Genomic DNA, 18760 nt, shown 5'->3' with positions numbered 1-18760 from the left:
CTGCCCAGCGCCTGCGCTAGTTCACTGCAGCTGACGTCACTCCCAGCATGGCGGTCAAGGTGACTCCGTCGATATTTCTTATCAGATATTAATTTTAAAGGCAGAAAATCGGCCGTCGGATACGGAGGACAGCATGTCTGTGCGGACGCGTGGGTTAAAGCTATATTCTCAAATGCAGCAGAGCCCCCCCGCCCTTGTATTTCTGCAGCTTTACATAGGTGCATCTCTGCCGGCCTCGCAGAGACAACTGTGATTTGTTTGTTTATGAGACATATTTGGCTTGAAGAGGTTTTATTTACGGTGATTTTCATGTGCGTGGTGTTGTAGTGGTTTTTACATCTGTCTATGATCGATTGCTAAGAAAATCACAGCTAAACAGTGACAGCATGAACTTCATTTTTATTTGAGTAACATAAAGACGGAACACTGGCATGGTCTCATTAATTGTAGCCACCATTGTGGTAATCTGACTGAGTTTTCTTTCTAGCAAATTCCAACTTGTGTGTTGTAGGTGCAAGCAACAAAAAGAGCCAATCCCCATGGCTTGAAGACTATTTTTCTGAAGGTAAGAGCGTTCACTCACAGTAACCAAAACATGTCCAGCTTTACCGGACATGACAACACCACATATAGCCTCAATACAGAAACTGTGTGTTACAAGTATACTAACGTGTTGTAGTCATTATGTTGTGTCTGTGTGGTGTCCATTGGGATAAATAGTTCAGTAAAGGTCACACAAATGCTTCGACTAATTTTGGATCTGCTTCAACAGAGAATCTCTCCCTTGCTTTTTACTTCATGTGTTTTCTGATCTTCAGCATGTCATTGCATTTCTCATCGCATGCTTTCTGCTACCTTTCAAAGAAACAAGTCCCTGTCATTATTGTGTCGGCATGTTTACCCTAAAAAGTCTTGTTTTGAGTAGTAAGTAGTTCCTGAAAGTAGGGACTATGTTTGAGGTACAAGTTGCCTTATGATCCTCTTGACTCCGCAATAAGAGGGCTGCTTAATTTGTAATGCATATTCAGGTGGAAGAGTTAATTGCTGGAAGCTTATTCTGACTGCCTGTATAATTTGATTAAGAACTACTTGAGGCCTACTGTGAGGGTAAATTGATACACAATCATGTGATGGAGTAATGTGGCAATAAATTGCTTGGAATTAATATTTTCACTTAATTCAGCAGAGTGCATTGAATTGTAGCCCTGAAAACACTTGGCGTGAAGGTCTCCTCCCACATTCTCTCTCTGTTTATCTCCTGCTCTCTCTTTCTGAGCTTGGCTCAGACCCATGACGTGGCCTTTCTGTTGCCAGTTCATGTGGCGCTAGTGTTTCCAGAGCTATCTCTGTTCCAACTTGAAACCCAACCCAGGCTCTATAAATGACCTTACGTCTTAAAGCCCGAATGAGGTCTCATGTTAAGCACAGCTCTGTATTGGCTGTGCAGGTTGCTGCTTCACTCAAGTTCAAGTCCACAATGCTCGTTATTGATTAAGTTATTGTCACTGTGTGTTTTCATTTCATCAATTAGAATTTGGTTTGGGCGTTATGGCGATTTATACCGTGAGACAACGGAAATGTGTTGAACGTCAAAAAGTTTTCCGTACTTTTTATACCAAGGTATCTCTTTAAGACAGGAGCTGCAGTCTCTGATTGTTTCAGGTCATTGCAAATCAATGACTAAAACTCACACGAGTTTTACATGAATGTGAAGAAGCACCTTAATTGTTTATGCATTTAAATCACTAGATCAGCCCCCCAAAAAAAGAATAATTCACATTTGCTTACTGTATCCATGAATGATTAATGAGTAAACTTCCAGAAAATGTAGTATATCACAATATACAGTATATGATTTTATCACATTTTTGATAGTTGTGGCCTCAAGGTTAGAGAAGTGATTTGAAGGTACCAGTTCAACCCCTTGACCGCTAAGATCAAATCTGGGTGGCGAAAGCTAAAGAGCAACACTTGCTTATCCCAGACCCTGGGAGCCCCTGAGCCCCCAAATGCTCCTCTGGAGCCAGCAAACTTTACTAAGCTGCTTCCAGGTTTGAATGTGTGTAACTGTGTGTACTTTTCTGACTAAATAAAGGTAAAACACATGTATATACTGTTCCCCTATCACCTAATCATATCACATTTACAGGTCATTGTATGGCACAACATGCACCATTTATATTTGATGCTATTGTTGTGTTTCACATTTTTTTATTTTGAAATCTAAGTGTTTATCTCCATCTGTAATGAGATGATTATGGTCATATTGAGTGCAGGGAAATGTATCTCTTTAATCAAATGAGGACAATGATTTGAAAGAGACTGATGCTTTTTTCATTTGATGGGATGCAGTAGAGCATTGTATACATTTAAAATATAGTGTAGTGTCAGTAAACTGAGACCTGTATATGGTATAAAAAACTGTACACAAACGCCTTATTGTCACAAAGAAAAGAGATTCCAATCGAGAGACCTGCAGTAAAAAATGACTTGTAGATTTATCAAATATCGGATGTTTTTTCTCGCTCAGTACTCCGCATCATTTTCCTTCTATGCACACAATGGACATTCTACCCTCTGGATTAGTAATCTAAACTCACATATGAGACATCCACGTTGTTTACAGCTCTGTCTCTGTCTCGCCTGCAGTATGCCAGTGTGGTGGAGGATGGAGAGCGTTACATGACCCCAAGAGACTTTGTACAGAGTTACCTGGGTCTACATGCACAGCCTCAGCACAATCCCAAAACTGTGGAGCTGATAGCTGGAGTGGCTGACACTACTAAAGATGGGTGAGTGCCTCCAGAGATGTAAGGAACGTAGCTGTGGAAGTCCTCTGTTGATGTATAGATATGTTCATACATTATGTCTGTATTTCCTCAACAAATGTTTTGTAGACATTTATTTTTATTTTTAGGGTGCAGGTTTTTCTCACACTTAAATCAGCTGTAATAAATTGTTTTGGTCTAAAGTAGCCTCTTGGTATTTCTCCGTACAGTGACCGTCACATTTATTTTGATCCCTTTTGGTAAACAACAATATTTTTCCATTATCTTGACATTTTCCCAGCAGTTGCTACAGTTTTGTCGTTGGAGGCAGCCACTGCTACCATATACCATGTAAATGTACATCTAAATGTCATGGTTTGTTGTCTCGAGAGCAGTTGCTTAAGGGAGCATTTGAATATTACATGCTGTCAGCATAATACTACTGCACACAAATGGGCATTATTTCTCAAGAACAAAGCAGTGCAGTGTCATTTTAGCTGTTATGTGAGGATTATGTTGTGTTAATGTACTTACATTATGCCATTATAGGTCCTGTTGATTCATGAACGTGCCACAACTTGATTTACTTGTATTGCACCAATAAACTGGTGTTTCACCCAAAACCTTATTTGCCCCTCTTGACTTCCATCCATTTAGAACCAGATACATTTATCTTGTATGGGTATTTACCACAAAGCAAATCATGTATTCCTGTTTCACTAGTCTCTTTAGAGTCAACAAACCATCTGGATTTGACATGATCAAGCAGCAATTTACATTTAAGGTCACTTTGAGATCAGTTTTCATCCCAGCGTCACTGAAGCACTGTGCCACCAACGTGTAGCATGTGCCAAAGAGCCTGTCAATGATTTAACTCGATGATGTTTACAGAATAAAGTAGTGTCTTTATCAGTCAGTTTTACACCTACAGCGGATCGATTTAAAATACAGTGATAAGATAAGCAAAAATATATCTGAAGTCCCTGATTCTAGCTGCACGTGCATTCACCTTTAATTAAGGTGTTAGATTTCCACTGTGTCTCACGGACAGCTGAAAATATGAAAAAAGACGGTCCAGACGTAAAAAAAATTGTAGTCTATTGTTAATAATAGTACTTTGAAGCAGAACATGGACAAAAAATGGAAACCTGAATGTCTCCAGTTTCCTTGACAACTAGGCATACTCCTTTTGCTGATACAGATCTTGTGAAATGATTGAAAGCTTCAGAACAGCTGCTAAATGTACTTTGTTATTGGTGAAATTGTTTTCTCAAATGCTATTTTGAAGGTCAAGAAGGAACTTTAAAGGTTGGCTGAAACATAATTTTAGGATCACATTACTGCATTTGCTTTATTTCCTTTTGTTGGTCCGTATTTGTATCTGTGTAAATGTTTATTTTTTTCAGTCTTTCTTGGGGGGGTAATTTTGTCAAAGATATTGTTTTCAGATTGCACTCTTTCTTTCTTATCCAAACAGACTGATCTCTTTCCAGGAGTTTCAGGCCTTTGAATCAGTTCTATGCGCCCCGGATGCCCTGTTCATAGTTGCCTTTCAGTTGTTTGACAAGACTGGCACAGGAAACATCTCATTTGGTATGTACATCGTGGTGCACACTGGTGTGGGGGTGTCGTGCTTAAATACAGAGGACTAAGCATCATGTTATGTACATACAGTGTAGTTTAAACTACTGATTTGACTAAAGATGTTGACATCAGATAATACAAAAGTATTTATTAAGGTGTTTTTTGTTGTAGTTAAAAAAGTAGCAGAAAACAATGATGGGGGAAAAGTCCTAAAATGTTACTGCATGAGGAGGGTTCAAGGCACGTTTAAGTGTGTCATTAAATGTTGTGGGTTGCAAGTGCTATCCTTACTAAATCATGTGTTGCCAATAAATGTAGCAGCAGCCATGTATTTTCTATGTATTACATATGCTAGCAGCAAGTCTCATCTTAGGGCAAGATAGCGGGCAAGCTTTGCGAACATCACATTATAACCAGCTCAATCTGACAAGCAGAAAAATGAATCCAGCATGTCATAAACCAAGAGATACAAATTCTTACAAAGAAGCTGCTGCTGTACTCTGTGCAATGGGCCTCCATAAAGGCGACTGAAATTGAGGGCAGTGCTTATACAGACAATTTCCTGGATGGACTCAAAACCCTCAAAATGTAAAAGAAGTGAGACTGTCAAGCAGCCTATTCAGCTTTGCAGTCCAAATGGACTCTTCCCTCTACTTTAACGAGGTTCTCGTGGAATGAGGACGTGAGATGGATGTTACAATTGCATCTTGCATGTTTTTTCCTCTGTCTCCTGTTATTGTTCACTCATGTCTCACTCTTGCAGAGAATGTACGTGACATCTTCAGCCAGACCACAGTGCATCACCACATCCCCTTCAACTGGGACTGTGAGTTCATCAGGCTACACTTTGGCCATGAAAGAAGCAAGAATCTCAGTTACACAGAGTTCACCCAGTTTCTCCAGGTATACAGTATATTTGATTTTGGATGCATCCGACCAAATGAGATAACGTAGAACTTAGTGACCAAACCACTTCCTGGATGAAAGTGAGGATAGGGACATTTTTTGTTTTGTTTTTTTGCTGACAACTCTAGCTCTTAGTACGGTGGAGTTCATTGACATCAGCAGCTCACAAGAGGAGCTACAGATAAACAGTTTTGTATGTAAATGCAACGTGAGAAAACATATCGACAGCACACCGAATGTATTTTTCCGTTCTTTTTCTAACATCTTAGAAAGTTTGTGTCAATAAATGTGAAACCACTCATAATGACCACCTTCATCCCTTGGTGAGGGATTTTCATCCCGCCGAGGTGCAAATGGAAATGACGTAACGTAAACTACATGCCATATATGATCTTTCAAGATAATGGAGTTGAGGTGTGAAGTTGCATCTTAAGTGTTTCATCTCTTCAGCTGCTTTGGTGGTTTGCGGTAGCCCAGTTTGCCATTAAGACACTTAACGTTGTTGTTGTGCTTTATTGGTTATTGCCTGTATCTCCCTGCATCTCCCGGAGACCCCTGTGCTGTTAAATCAGCAGCAGCAGTATGGCCAGGGAGGAACCTGATTTGGAGTCGAGGGCTGTGGTCTCAGGCAGAAGCTGGGTGGTCTGAGAGTTAGACAGGCTGCGCTGCAGTGTGGGATCCCTCAGAGCACTTTGTGGTTTATCAAACCTGACTAAGGCTTCCCTCCGCTACCCCAAAGACTCTTGTGTGCGCAGGATTTAAATTACATCAGTAATTATTATTGTCTTGTTTTTCTGTCATGTCAAAGCACATTTCATTTCTTGTAACTGAGCATTACTGAAAATACAAAACAGTACAGATCTATGTGTATATTTTATTGTTTGTTTTTCAAACAGTCTTGGCTTCCACCTTGTGGTTGTTGCAGCATTTGGCAGACAAGGTAGAGCGCTTGTAAGCTTGAAAAAGTATCATCATGAGTTTTCAACAATACAATCAGCAAACATTGTGACAAATAGTCTCCAGAATTTACAACAAACCACCGATTAAGTTATCAGAGCCACAGTGTAAAGATGGAGTAACAGCTGAATATTGCAGTGATGCTGCTCTGTGATCCTCCGGTTATATGCGATGAGCTCTGACAGCAGACATCGACTTGGGACCGGCCTCCCCTTGCATCCCCATCTGATTGCGTGGTTGTCATATTGAATCACCTTCTTGCCGACACACCTGCCGGCCGCCTCACCGACCTCAAGGCTTGACTCCGAGATCAGACTTCTCGGGACATGGTTTCCATTAGTCTCCAGAGAGACGGGGGTGATTACAAAAGCCAATGTCTGACAATGTCACATCTGATGACTTTCACATCCTTCCAACACTGACATTATTACACTTTCATCCTCTAAAAGTTATATTTCTCTGTGCCCTTGTAATGTGATGCTCCTCATCACAGGAGCACATTCTTTGCCTCTTTTGTCAGCTAACAGCTTGACCTCCTCTCTCTGTGTGTGTTGCTGCAGGAGCTGCAGTTGGAGCATGCCCGCCAGGCGTTTGCACAAAAAGACAAGAACAAAAGTGGCACCATCGCTGCTTTGGACTTCAGCGACATCATGGCCACCATCAGACACCACATGCTGACTCCATTTGTAGAGGAGAACCTAGTTTCCGTAAGTTTAAGACTAACACCAGTTGGTAAACATTTAAAGGCTCTGTAATCAATATTTTGAACTTTATAGCTAGTTTCAGCCCATTGTTTAGCTGTCTTGTGCACAACTTTATAATAACATAACATCGTTTTGGGCCACAGCAGGCAGCTGTTTTTCGCTAAAAAGCTAAACCCACTGCTCAGCAGCCGACAGACACAGTTAGCGACTGGCTGAAGAACATAGTGGAGCATTTAACAGCTAAAGAGACAGATATTTATCTGAGGAGTTGGTGGAGGCCAAACACAGAGTTAAAGGGGCTCAATATTAGGCTGTCATTCATCAAGTCATTTATCAAAAAGTGATATGTCAATGTTGTGTTCACGGCTTGTTTTTACTGCCCCCAAGTGGCCACAAAGTATGGAAAATATATTTACACGAAAGTAAAAGATTATGTCAAGTCAATTTTATTGATAAAGCCCAATATCACAAATCACAAATTTGCCTCCAGTGCTTTTATTTGGATCCATTGAGTCAGCGAGCTTGGACATCATATTAGTAATGTATATATTCAAGTACTGCAGATGCGATCCACGACGAAACCTTCTCATACAGAAGCAATGGCAGACTTTGTATCTTTCTCCAGGCTGCAGGAGGCAGCACCTCCCACATGGTGAGCTTCTCCTACTTCAATGCCTTCAACGCCCTCCTCAACAACATGGAGCTGATCCGCAAGATTTACAGCACCCTCGCTGGCACTCACAAAGACACACTTGTTACCAAAGGTACAGCTGAGACACTTCCTACATCACTGAAATGAGTCACGTGTCATATGTGATATGAAATGTAGCTGTGCGGTGATGTCTTAACTTTCTTGACAGAGTGGTGTGAGAGAACACACAGGGAACATTTACTGTAGCACTAAATTACTAAGGTAAATGAACATTTTTAACCTGGTAATCAGATCACCTCCTACATGTTGACCTGTGTAACTTATAGTGGTACTGCCAGTGACTTCTACTCCTAATTGTGTTTCCCATTGAGATGCAAATTGTAGACTGTTGTTCCCCTACCTTCTCCCCATGGTTTTTGTCTTCAAAAAAAGCTTTTGGGAAAATAGTATTTGCAAATAAATCTCATTTGTATTAATAAACATATCAGATTGAGTATAAAGCAGCATTCAAATGTCATCCGTCAGTCACAGAAATGTATTTCATTGCAGTACTTGAGAACAGAGAAGCAGGCTTGTATCCAAAGGTTGCGATCCATGGACCTGACAGGAAGGTCTTTGTGGGGGAAGCGAATAACTAACTCGTTTCCCTCCTTTAACAGCTACCATTAGAAAGACCACCTGATGGGAATGGAGCCTCTCAGCAGGCAACAGTAAAGAACTGAATATGAAGCACATATAAAAGAGTGACGCAAGGTGCTGCTGAGAGAATCCATGCTCAGTTAGTGTACGTCAGGCAAAGAGAGAACTGAAATAATGGTTTTAAATATTTCTCGATAATGTTTTTAATTATTCTGTTTGGCAGCAAGCATCTACAATAACCAGACTGCACTCACCCCAAAAAACAGCGTTTCGCAGCGTGCGCCTGTTGCTGGTACTCTCCGGCAGTCATATGTCATTTTGGGAGTTATTGGCAAACAATCTATTCTGCCGTTTAGGTATGAGGACGTGTTGACAGTAACACTATGGGACAATATTTGCAAATACTATTTGATACTAGCCTGTTGTAGAAAATACCTGATGTGGCTAACCCCCCATTTTTCGAAAGTCTTGTTTCCATCCATTCATTTCTTCTTCTCTTTATTGCGTTGTAGAGGAGTTTGTTCATGGTGCAAATAAGTTTGGTCAAATCACGCCAATGGAGATTGACATCCTCTACCAGCTCGTTGGTCTCCACTCTCAAACTGGGTAAGGTTGCTGCATTTGTGTGGATAAATAGTAGGAAAATATATTTAACAACTTATGATGAAATATTTGTAAATTTTTTCAGACATGTCATTTTTTTAAATATATTTGTGGTTCCTCGTAGCTCAGTAAAGGTCAGTGTAAGGACAGTTTTAGTGTGTTTAAACAAAGACAAAAATGTATGCATTGAAAGTTGGTAAAAATGAAGCAAAATCAACCCGGAATTCGAAGTTACCATATCTTTTCCACTTTTTTCCGTGCAATCTCCCTGGTAGGTACTGCTGCTGTTTCTTATATTCAACATATTTATACAAAACCTTGTTTTTGTTTTTTATTCCACCACCATGAATGGAATAAATATGTTGCAGGTCTGTTTATTGGCTGTAAAGATAAAGTTATTGCTCATTCAGTTCAACAACATCCAGTGGCTGATTTACAAGACAAACATAAAACATGGATACAGTCTTTATGATGCGTCAGGTCCGTGGGGAATGTTTGTGTCTCGAACATTTAGTTGCAAAACCCCTTAATGTACTTGTTGAGCCACGGGCACTCATCCAGCTTTGTTTGTCTGTTGTTTAATTAAGCTTAAATTAAAGGTGCAGTAACTTCAAGTTATATGCCAGTAAAAGGTCTGTGGAAAATCTTACATCACTGACTGCTCACAGGAGATGCAGGGCTCTCTGCTTTTCCCGGCCTAACTTCATCCCTCCCCTGCTGATATGTGTTAAGGCGGCTGAACCATGCAGATATTGAGAGGATAGCCCCGTTGGAGGAAGGAGCCATGCCATACCACCTAGCAGAGGCCCAGAGACAGGTAGCCTGATTGACTCCTCTAATGCCCCTCACATCCTCCTGCCTTTTATCCATGCCTTTTTCACCTTCCCACTCTGCTTCCTTCTCAGAAAGGAGCTAAAAAGGGAGAATGTTCACTCGCTGAATTAGCAGAGTGCCCATGTTTTTCTTCCCTTGTGAAGTGCATTACTTTAACTCCTAGATAAAAGTACACCAATTATAGTTATAGAAGAATGAAAAGCTCTTCCCACCTTTTATTCAGTATAGCCGCACATACACATGAGCTGCAATCACAGATCTGAGACGCTAATAAGAGGCTTTTATCAGTGTGGGGCTTGAGGAGTTTTAGGAGCCTTTATAAAATTCTGCTAATGGCAGGAGGGGAGTGGGAGTCAAGGTGGATTTGGGAGTACAAAATAGATCCTGCCTGCACCGGATAAGACGGCTCTATATCAGGCCGTGGTCAGAGCTTTCAGGCCACTCATGCTCCTGGGACTCGCACTCAGAGGTCTGGAATTTGATTCCTTTGGGGGGGATGCTGCAATTCTCAGGCCTGCCCTTTAGTGGAAGTAGGCTAATTGTTTAAACCCTTTGATCAAGACCTCGATCTTGTTAGCATGCAACCCTTGGTGGAAGCATCTGGGAAGAGGAAAAGCTTGATCTGCTCTACTCCCTTCACATCTGGTCTGGGAGAAGTTACTCACCGCCTCAACCTGCAGCGCTGCACACACACATACTTTAACAGAGTCTCACTCAAACTGTGTAATATTCATGTAGATACTTATCTGTACATGGAAAAGGCTTGTGGGGCTAATCTGTTCCCCTGCACCACAGAGAAAACAAAGGGGCTCCACTTTCAACATCAAACACCAATCCAGAGATCAAGTAGATAAGAGAGAAATTATACTTTGTTGTAAAAATAAAAGAAGACCTTTAGCTTTCAGCCTCCCACATGTACCATGTGTGGAAACTTAGCTAGAGGTTCACACAGTCATTTACTGTATCAGAGCTGGTCAGTCTATGACATTTAATACTGGCTGATGATGAATTAGACGTTATATGACATGTCCGCATTCCATCGCCTTCCTCCGTTGTTGAGTACACGGCTATAGTTTAATAGCCAGCCGATTCATGGCCAGTGTTCTGATCCCCCCTGTCTTTCTCCAGATTCATTTAACCACTGGTGTCTTTTTCTCCTATACAGCACCCTCAGGAAACGTTTCGGCCGGCCTGGCTCCAGGCTGCAGAGTCAGCCTACAGGTTTGGTCTGGGCTCAATCGCTGGAGGTGAGTGACATGTCTGCGGCGGAGCACCCGGCCCGCCCGAGGGGTAACCTTAGCCGGCCAGACTGGCGCGCTGAGGCCCCGGGCCGGCCATTGTGCTGCATGGGAGAGGGTTTGTGATGTGAGGCTCCGGCATTGTGCTGCCGTGCCTCCAGTGGCTCCAGGCTGTCGTTGGAGTCGGAGCTTTGGAATGACACAAATCTTCCGTAACTGCACTCTCTGGAATTCTCCATCTAATTGCACTGGAAGGAACTGATACAAGGAAGTCTGACATAACTGCACCTCAGATAGGAACACACTCTGATCGTGTGTGTGTGTGTGTGTGTGTGTGTGTGTGTGTGTGTGTGTGTGTGTGTTTGTGTGTTTGTGTGTGTGTGTGTGTGTGTGTGTGTGTGTGCTCTGCTCAAACACGCAAGGATTTATCAATCCTCATTCACCAGTGGCCAATTCAGGCAGGGTCAAAAAGAGCTATATATCATAAGGTTCATGGTGATGCTGTCGATAATGAGCTGTTTCTCACCCTGCCTCTGTGCTGACAGGGCTGTTTGCATGTTTGAGATATGACTCATTACAGCAGCCTTTGATGTCAGACAAGACAAGGCAAGTAAAGCTGAGGGCAGGAGTTTACTGCAACTTGCTGCCACCCTAAACAGTTTTCCCAGTCACCAGATTTCCTCCTCTGAGCTTTATAACAGTTTGTTTTAAGTTTATACACAAACACACTTCTATTTATTTCTCAGTGACCATTAAACGTAGACTCCCCAAACATAGCTGAAGAATTATTGTTGTACAACCCTATTGTGTAAGACAATAACACATTAATTGGGATGACAGGATGGCTTATATGCAACAAGAAAACTGTCTAGGAGCTGAACAGATAATCAAATCTATTAATCAATCAAAATGGATTAATTAATTCATAAATTAACTTGATCGAAACGATCAAGTTAATTATCAGTCATTATTCAAGCAAAAAGGCCAGATATTCAGTTTTTAAATGTGAGGACTTGTTGCTGTTCGATTGTGCATCTTTAGCTATCGGACTGTCGGTCGGACAAAGCAAGGAATTTAAAGATGCCACCTTGAAAAATATAATGATTATTTTTAACTATTTTCTGACATTTAATCAGTAAGGAAAATATGTATTAGTTGTTGCCCTAATCTTTACAGTTGTAAATATGTTTCTAGGAAAGCCATTCGAGATGATACATTAGTATTAACATAATCTGTAACATGTTTTTGAGATACTTCGAAATTCTGCCGAAACCTTGTTTCTTGTAAAACAGAACAAAGATTTCAACCAGTGACAAATGTTTGTGTTTTGTAGCGACCGGTGCCACGGCTGTGTACCCCATCGACCTGGTGAAGACGCGCATGCAGAACCAACGCTCCACAGGCTCCTTCGTAGGAGAACTGATGTACAAGAACAGCTTTGACTGTGCAAAGAAAGTGTTCCGTTATGAGGGCTTCTTCGGATTTTACAGAGGTAATCCTTTACAGATCTTATCGTGCGTAAAAAGGAAATCTGTGTGCAGGCCAACATATGGCTCTTGTGCAAAACAAACCATCTGATGGGAAAGCATTAGGGGATGTCAGTGTGCTAATATCAGCAGCATGCTTTGCTAATTGATACCAGAAACCTTTGCCCTCCCTGTTCAGCAGTGAATAAAGCAACACCCAGGGGTCGCGTTTGCATTATCTCAATACCTGGGAGAGCTCCCCGAGGAAAATGACCAGCAGAATTCATGTAGCAGCAGTGTCTGATCTGCCTCTGCCCGGGTGTGTGATAATGGTGCTGATGGCTTGTGATATACAACACTTCTACCCTGGGGCTGCTCATATGAAGGAAGTCAAGACTGCCATCTACTGCTACCTCCACCACTGCAGCTCTTTGTTGCTCTGATCTGCTTCTCTCTGCCTTCCTTCCTCCTCTCTTGCACATGATAAGAGGGTGATTGACTCAGAGACAGACACGCTCGGCTGTTTTCTGGCTGCATACCAGCAGCAGTCACTCAGCAGCTCCTTCAGAAGTTTATCTGGCTTGATGAAGGACAGACGGTGAAACAGTATGGCGGTTATCGCCGCCGTAGCACCCGGCCTCCCCCCGATCTTGTCCGTGGCCACACAGCTCTCTCTGTTCCCCACCAACAGTGGGATCAGGCCTCAACAATGCTGATCCCATGCGCACCAGCAGTGTCATATTTTTGGACTTTTGTTCACTTTCAATAGGACCTTTGTGTTGTAGCGCATCAGATGTATCAGCCACATCTGTAAATATTTATGGGTTTGTTTTACGCACAAGAGAACCCTGCAGCTTACATTGTTCTAGCTGTCAGTAGATGTATCCATTCGACAAAGGAGAAAAAAAGACCCCAAAAAAACGTGCATTCATTTGAAGCCAGGCTTTGTCTTTCTCTCAGTCAGGTATTCTAATGGTATCTATGAATAATATTTTGCAGGTCTGCTCCCGCAGCTCATCGGCGTTGCCCCGGAGAAAGCTATCAAACTCACGGCAAGTCATTCCCCTGTGTAGCTCAGAGTGTTCAAAAAGTTGCTTCAAATGACTCACTGAGAATGAAAAACATGCAGAGTGCAGAAGAAGCGCACTCTTCGCAATCAAGATGTGACTGCAACCACAAGTTAACATTAATGCCCTGCTATCAAGATTGGGATTGTGTTTCATCTGCCTTTTATTCTTGATGTCTTCTTCTCTCTTTCTTTTTTTTCAGATGAATGATTTTGTCAGGGACAAGTTCACCACAGAAGATAATACCATCCCTGTGCCTGCAGAGATTCTCTCTGGAGCATGTGTAAGCATTACTTTAGTGATCTTTTTTAAAATTCAGTCAGTAGATCAACTCAAAAACAAGTAAAGGAACACCTAAAATATATAAAAAATTATACATGATTTTAAGTGGTTAATGTGCGTAAATATTGGAAATGTCATCTGTCTAATAGTGTTTAATTTAATTGCTCCTTGTAATGTAACTCCTACATTTCTAATAGTGTATATCCAACGTGCTTGTTCACGTATAAGATGGAATAAATAGTAGGAGAAATCAAACTATATGAAAGCACTTTAAATACTGCATATTGGATGTTTAACATCATGATATAAATGTTTAAGTAACTTCAGGGCTACATAGCTCTTTGTTATAAGGCGACATCTAATGACTATATATATATACAGTGGTGGATGAAGTGTTTACATTACACTCCACCACTGACTATTTACACAAAAAACTTAAATGTTGTGTGTCCATGTGGATGATGGACCTTCAAAAGGTTTTCATCATAAAATCATACCAGTCAAGTGAACTGATTTTTTTCTTTTCTTCACATGCTTCTCATTAGAAAATTCCACCAGTAATCACTCGTCACTGGCACAGTTCATCTAGTTTATGTGAGAGTTTCTGATTTTTCAGGTTCATATGTCAGATAATCTGTTTGGCATCCTAGATGGAAATAGAAGTTAACCTTCGTCCCTGAATTCTCTAAATTGGAACTTTTTTTTTTACATCTTGGCCATATTGTAATGTAATAGCATTTTACATAGATTACTAGATTAAAGATGTAATTCCTTCACTCTGCCTCTCCATCGGCTGAAGTGAAACAGGCCGGCCTTGCAGCAGAGCTCGCAGGTTGCTCACAGAGGAGCGGGGTCGTGACCCCTGTCAGGGTGTAATTGTAGGAAGAGGCCCTGGAGGTTCCTGGATGAAGCTGGGTTTAGCTCAGTGTGATTGAGTTTGACAACGCAGTACATACCTGAGGTGTGGTCACAGTGCAGATCCCCACACCCCAACGAGGATGTTTCCAATATACAATGTTAGCTGCTCAGGATACATCCCATCCATGGACTGCATGGCCATTATATATATGTATTTGTTTGTTATTTTATAAAAGTTAAAAGTCTAGTTACTCTGGCGGCTTGGTAGTTTATCGCTTCCGTCAGAGAAGAGAACAGAAGAAGATAAAAGAGCTGGGACGAAAGCATCAATCTTCAGAACAGCGGATATTCCCCCTCCTCTTTGAAAATGACTAAATGTGCCAGAGCTTTTTTTAGACCTTAGCTCGGATGTTTACAGATAAGACCCCTGCCCTGAATGTCACCAGCAGCCATCCTGGGGCCTGATTAGATTTGGGGAGTGTGATAAATGTGCCCGAGTCAGAGGGTGTCATGCCTTTAGGACATTGCTTGCCCGGACTCCGAGCCGTCCGGGTGATTCAGCGCTCTCTCCCCTGGGAAAGGGGCTGAATTGGGGAAGTGTGCGGGGCGAGGCCAGGCCGGGCCGCTCACCCTGCCACAGGAGGTGCCTCAGGGGAGGCGAGGGGGCAGAGGGCTGTTGCCAGGGTCAGAGCCTCCCAACCATGAGCCGGGGCTTCTCCTCACCCTCTGCCTGCTCTACTCTGACCCCAGTTGTTCCTCTATCAATGCCTGCTTTTTCTTCCTCCTGTCAAGGCCACTCATACAATATGAAATCGGGGGGAAAAGTGCCTTTTGTGCTGAAGTTTACTGAGATAATTAGAAAACTCCTCCTAGGGAGAAGTGCTTACATATCATTACATTTTCACCCAAAGTTCACCCCTCAGATGTGTGAGCTCAGCCAATCTTAGAAACTTACATATTTGCATATTTGCACTCATCTATTGTTTCTTTGTCCTGTTGCATCCTGCAGGCTGGAGCTTCCCAGGTGATTTTCACCAATCCTCTGGAGATAGTTAAGATCCGCCTGCAGGTGGCTGGAGAGATCACCACAGGCCCCAGGGTCAAAGCCCTGAGTGTTGTGAGGGATCTGGGCTTCTTTGGCCTCTACAAGGTAGGTCAGCACCTCGGCAGCACCGTGACGTCTCCGGCATCAACCTCTGTTAACTGTCGTACAAGGGCAGTGAAAGGTCTTATTTTCCTGAGAGACAATACTGAAAAAAGTTATTGTTCACTTCAATGTATATAGAAACAATGGAAGACATTTTCAGACATCAATCTACCAATAATTAAAAGTGAAAAAGTTTCAGTAAAGCCAAAGGTGGTATTTTCAGATGTTTAAAAACAAAAACAAAAAGAGATTCAATTAATTTTACATAAGACAAAGGACAGCACAATAAATCATCATAATAAAGGTGGAATTAAGGCATTTAGTTTTTTGGTTGAAAAATACATAAACAATTAATGGAATTAAAATACTTGCAGGTTAATTTGATTGTGATTAACCAACTAAACATTTCATATCTACTTTTAAGTAATAGGTGCAATATTAAAATGTGATGGCACTTAGTCACATTTAAAGTTCCTCTATGCAAAATACTTAATTATCCTGATAATACAGAAGTATTATCAGGATAATTTATTGTATGAGTGTTATATTATTGTAAATTATATTTATTTGATTATTAATAATAGTGCTTTACCGTTTATCAATGCTTTATTTATACCATATTTCTGTGGGAAAAATCAGAATCTAAGAAAGAACAAATCACTGTGGCTGTCAAATACAGCACATGAAGGGGAGTATATTATTAATGAAGGGGAGTAAGAATAATAATATTAGCACAATAAAATTATGTCGAAAGACATACTCATGTAAAATACAGTATTTGAGTAAATGTACTTTACTTTCCACAATTGTGTATTAAGATGTTTTTTCCTGTAACGATACACAGATGAAATACTACTGTATTTGAACAAACATTTGTGTGTGTATACAGACATAATGGAGGTCAGGATCACACATTTGAAGATCAAACAACCCTTTTGCTGACTGTTTGCAATTTTCTAAATCAGCGTATGAACATACAAACTGTGGCCAACGACCAACAGCAAATTAGTGAGGGATTAGGCTTTGCTACTGCTCCTTTTCAAGATCTTTGTGGGTTTACTAGTCATGTGCTCATACTCCATAGTTTAATGAGTAGCAGACAGTGTGTGGCTTGTTAGAAAAAAAGAAAAGCTGACTTCCTCTTGGCAGAAGGACCTAGCGCACCGGGTCCATGGCAAGGGTCTGTGTGTGTCTGTGTGTGTGTGTGTGTGTGTGTGTGTGTGTGTGTGTGTGTGTGTGTGTGTGTGTGCGTGTGTGTGTCGGATGGATCTCTCTCTGGAGGCCCTGTGCTGCAGCTCTCCCTGGGGGCTCTTTGGCTCCATCATCACACTAAAGCCCCCTGTAGGTGGAATACGACGGCCCCCAGACCACTTAATCCCCAAGACAAACCTCCTCAACCATTGCCTCTGTCCATGACTGACTGTGACTGTGTATATATAATATTTAAATGTTTTTTTTCCCGTTAGGGAGCCAAAGCGTGCTTCCTGCGTGACATCCCCTTCTCCGCCATCTACTTTCCTGTTTATGCCCACACCAAGGCAAAATTGGCAGATGAGGACGGAAGTCTGGGGGCATTACAGCTGCTCACTGCTGGAGCTATTGCAGGTAACAAACATCTGGAAAGCTCAGCGTCTGTGAACATCCAAGATTAGTTCAGAGATGTGCCACATTTTCTGCTTTGAGAAACGCATTTTGGTTTTCTCCCATCCGTTGAATCTCACGGTGCTCCGGCTGCATATATATTCAATTAAATTCCATTCAGTCTATTTGTATAGCCCAAAATAACAACAAATTTGCCTTAGTGGGCTTTACAATCTGTACACATACGTCATCCTCTGTCCCAGGACCTCACATCGGTTCAAGACAAACCCCAAAGATCCCTTTCACTGGGAGAAAAAGGGAAGAAACCTTCAGGAGAGCAACAGAGGAGGATCCCTCTCCCCCGATAGACAGAAGTGGAATAGATGTCATGTGTACAGAATGAACATATGCAGTGCCTATACATGCTTTTGTCATATCACTTTATACAGTACCCATTTCAAGCCCTGCATGATGCTGCAGCAGGGATGTCAGGATATGACACCCATCTGTGCATAGTGAAAGCGCTTCATTATGTCTGTTGTGAAACATCTCCGAAGGTGTGCCGGCGGCTTCGCTGGTGACCCCTGCCGATGTCATCAAGACCCGGCTCCAGGTGGCGGCCCGAGCAGGGCAGACCTCATACAGCGGAGTCATTGACTGCTTCAGGAAGATCCTCAGGGAGGAAGGTTTCCAGGCATTATGGAAGGGCGCAGGAGGTAAATGCACACATGCACACATACACTCCACAGTCCTATAAGTGGTTCCATGACTTGGAAATGAGGCTCGCTGTGGTGGCTGTAATTGTCTCGAAGGCACCGCGAGAATATTGAATCCCACATTGTAATTTTCAATTCTATATTCCATTAGCTCGCGTCTTAAGATCTTCACCGCAGTTTGGTGTAACCCTGGTGACCTATGAACTGTTACAGAGATGGTTGAACTTGGACTTCGGGGGACAGTAAGTACTTTAACCCTGTTTGCACAAGTGCGTACCTTACATCACTGCCAAGATTGGCATCTGAGGCTAACCTGACTCTCTTCTCAGTCGTCCTGCCGGCTCTGGGCCCACTCCCAAACCTACAATCGAGGACCATCCCTCTGTGACTGCCGATCACGTGGGCGGCTACCATCTAGCTGCTGCTACCTTTGCTGGTGTGGAGAGAAAGTTTGGTCTGCACCTGCCCAAGTTCAAGCCTTCTGGAGAGGCGCCAATCAAACCAGTGGAGTCCAAAGCGGAGCCACAGGCTTCATAAAGCGTCACTCATTGTGACCGCATGCTTCTCCGGTCATTATGTTTCCTCCAAAAAGGTTTTATTGAGACATTAAAGGAATTTTAGCAGCTGTCTTACTTTGAATGCTGCATGAGTATGGCTTTATTGTATTTTCTTTTCATAGCTTGCACAACTTTATTATACATATTGTACTCCTCTACAGAGGGACATTATGGGATGACGAAGGATTGTAACTGTGTTTT

At 42.1% G+C, this 18760-nt stretch overlaps 1 protein-coding gene across 1 annotated transcript; it reads left to right on the top strand.

Moving 5' to 3' along the window:
• LOC306747355 (electrogenic aspartate/glutamate antiporter SLC25A12, mitochondrial-like) lies at positions 1 to 18678 on the top strand. Its single transcript, XM_079230408.1, has 18 exons — positions 1 to 59; positions 512 to 565; positions 2650 to 2792; positions 4246 to 4361; positions 5116 to 5255; positions 6776 to 6922; positions 7545 to 7683; positions 8723 to 8816; positions 9546 to 9630; positions 10813 to 10894; positions 12219 to 12377; positions 13351 to 13403; positions 13621 to 13701; positions 15568 to 15708; positions 17172 to 17310; positions 17844 to 18002; positions 18154 to 18244; positions 18332 to 18678. The coding sequence occupies exons 1-18, from the start codon at positions 48 to 50 to the stop codon at positions 18537 to 18539; spliced, it is 2043 nt and encodes a 680-aa protein (XP_079086534.1). The 5' UTR covers positions 1 to 47; the 3' UTR covers positions 18540 to 18678.
• Positions 18679 to 18760: the final 82 nt, after the last annotated feature.

This window comes from Taurulus bubalis (genome assembly GCF_910589615.1).
Source record: "Taurulus bubalis genome assembly, chromosome: 15".
Classification (NCBI taxonomy): domain Eukaryota; kingdom Metazoa; phylum Chordata; class Actinopteri; order Perciformes; family Cottidae; genus Taurulus; species Taurulus bubalis.
Note: the sequence above shows the minus strand (reverse complement) of the source record. Positions and strands in the feature narration are given on the sequence as shown.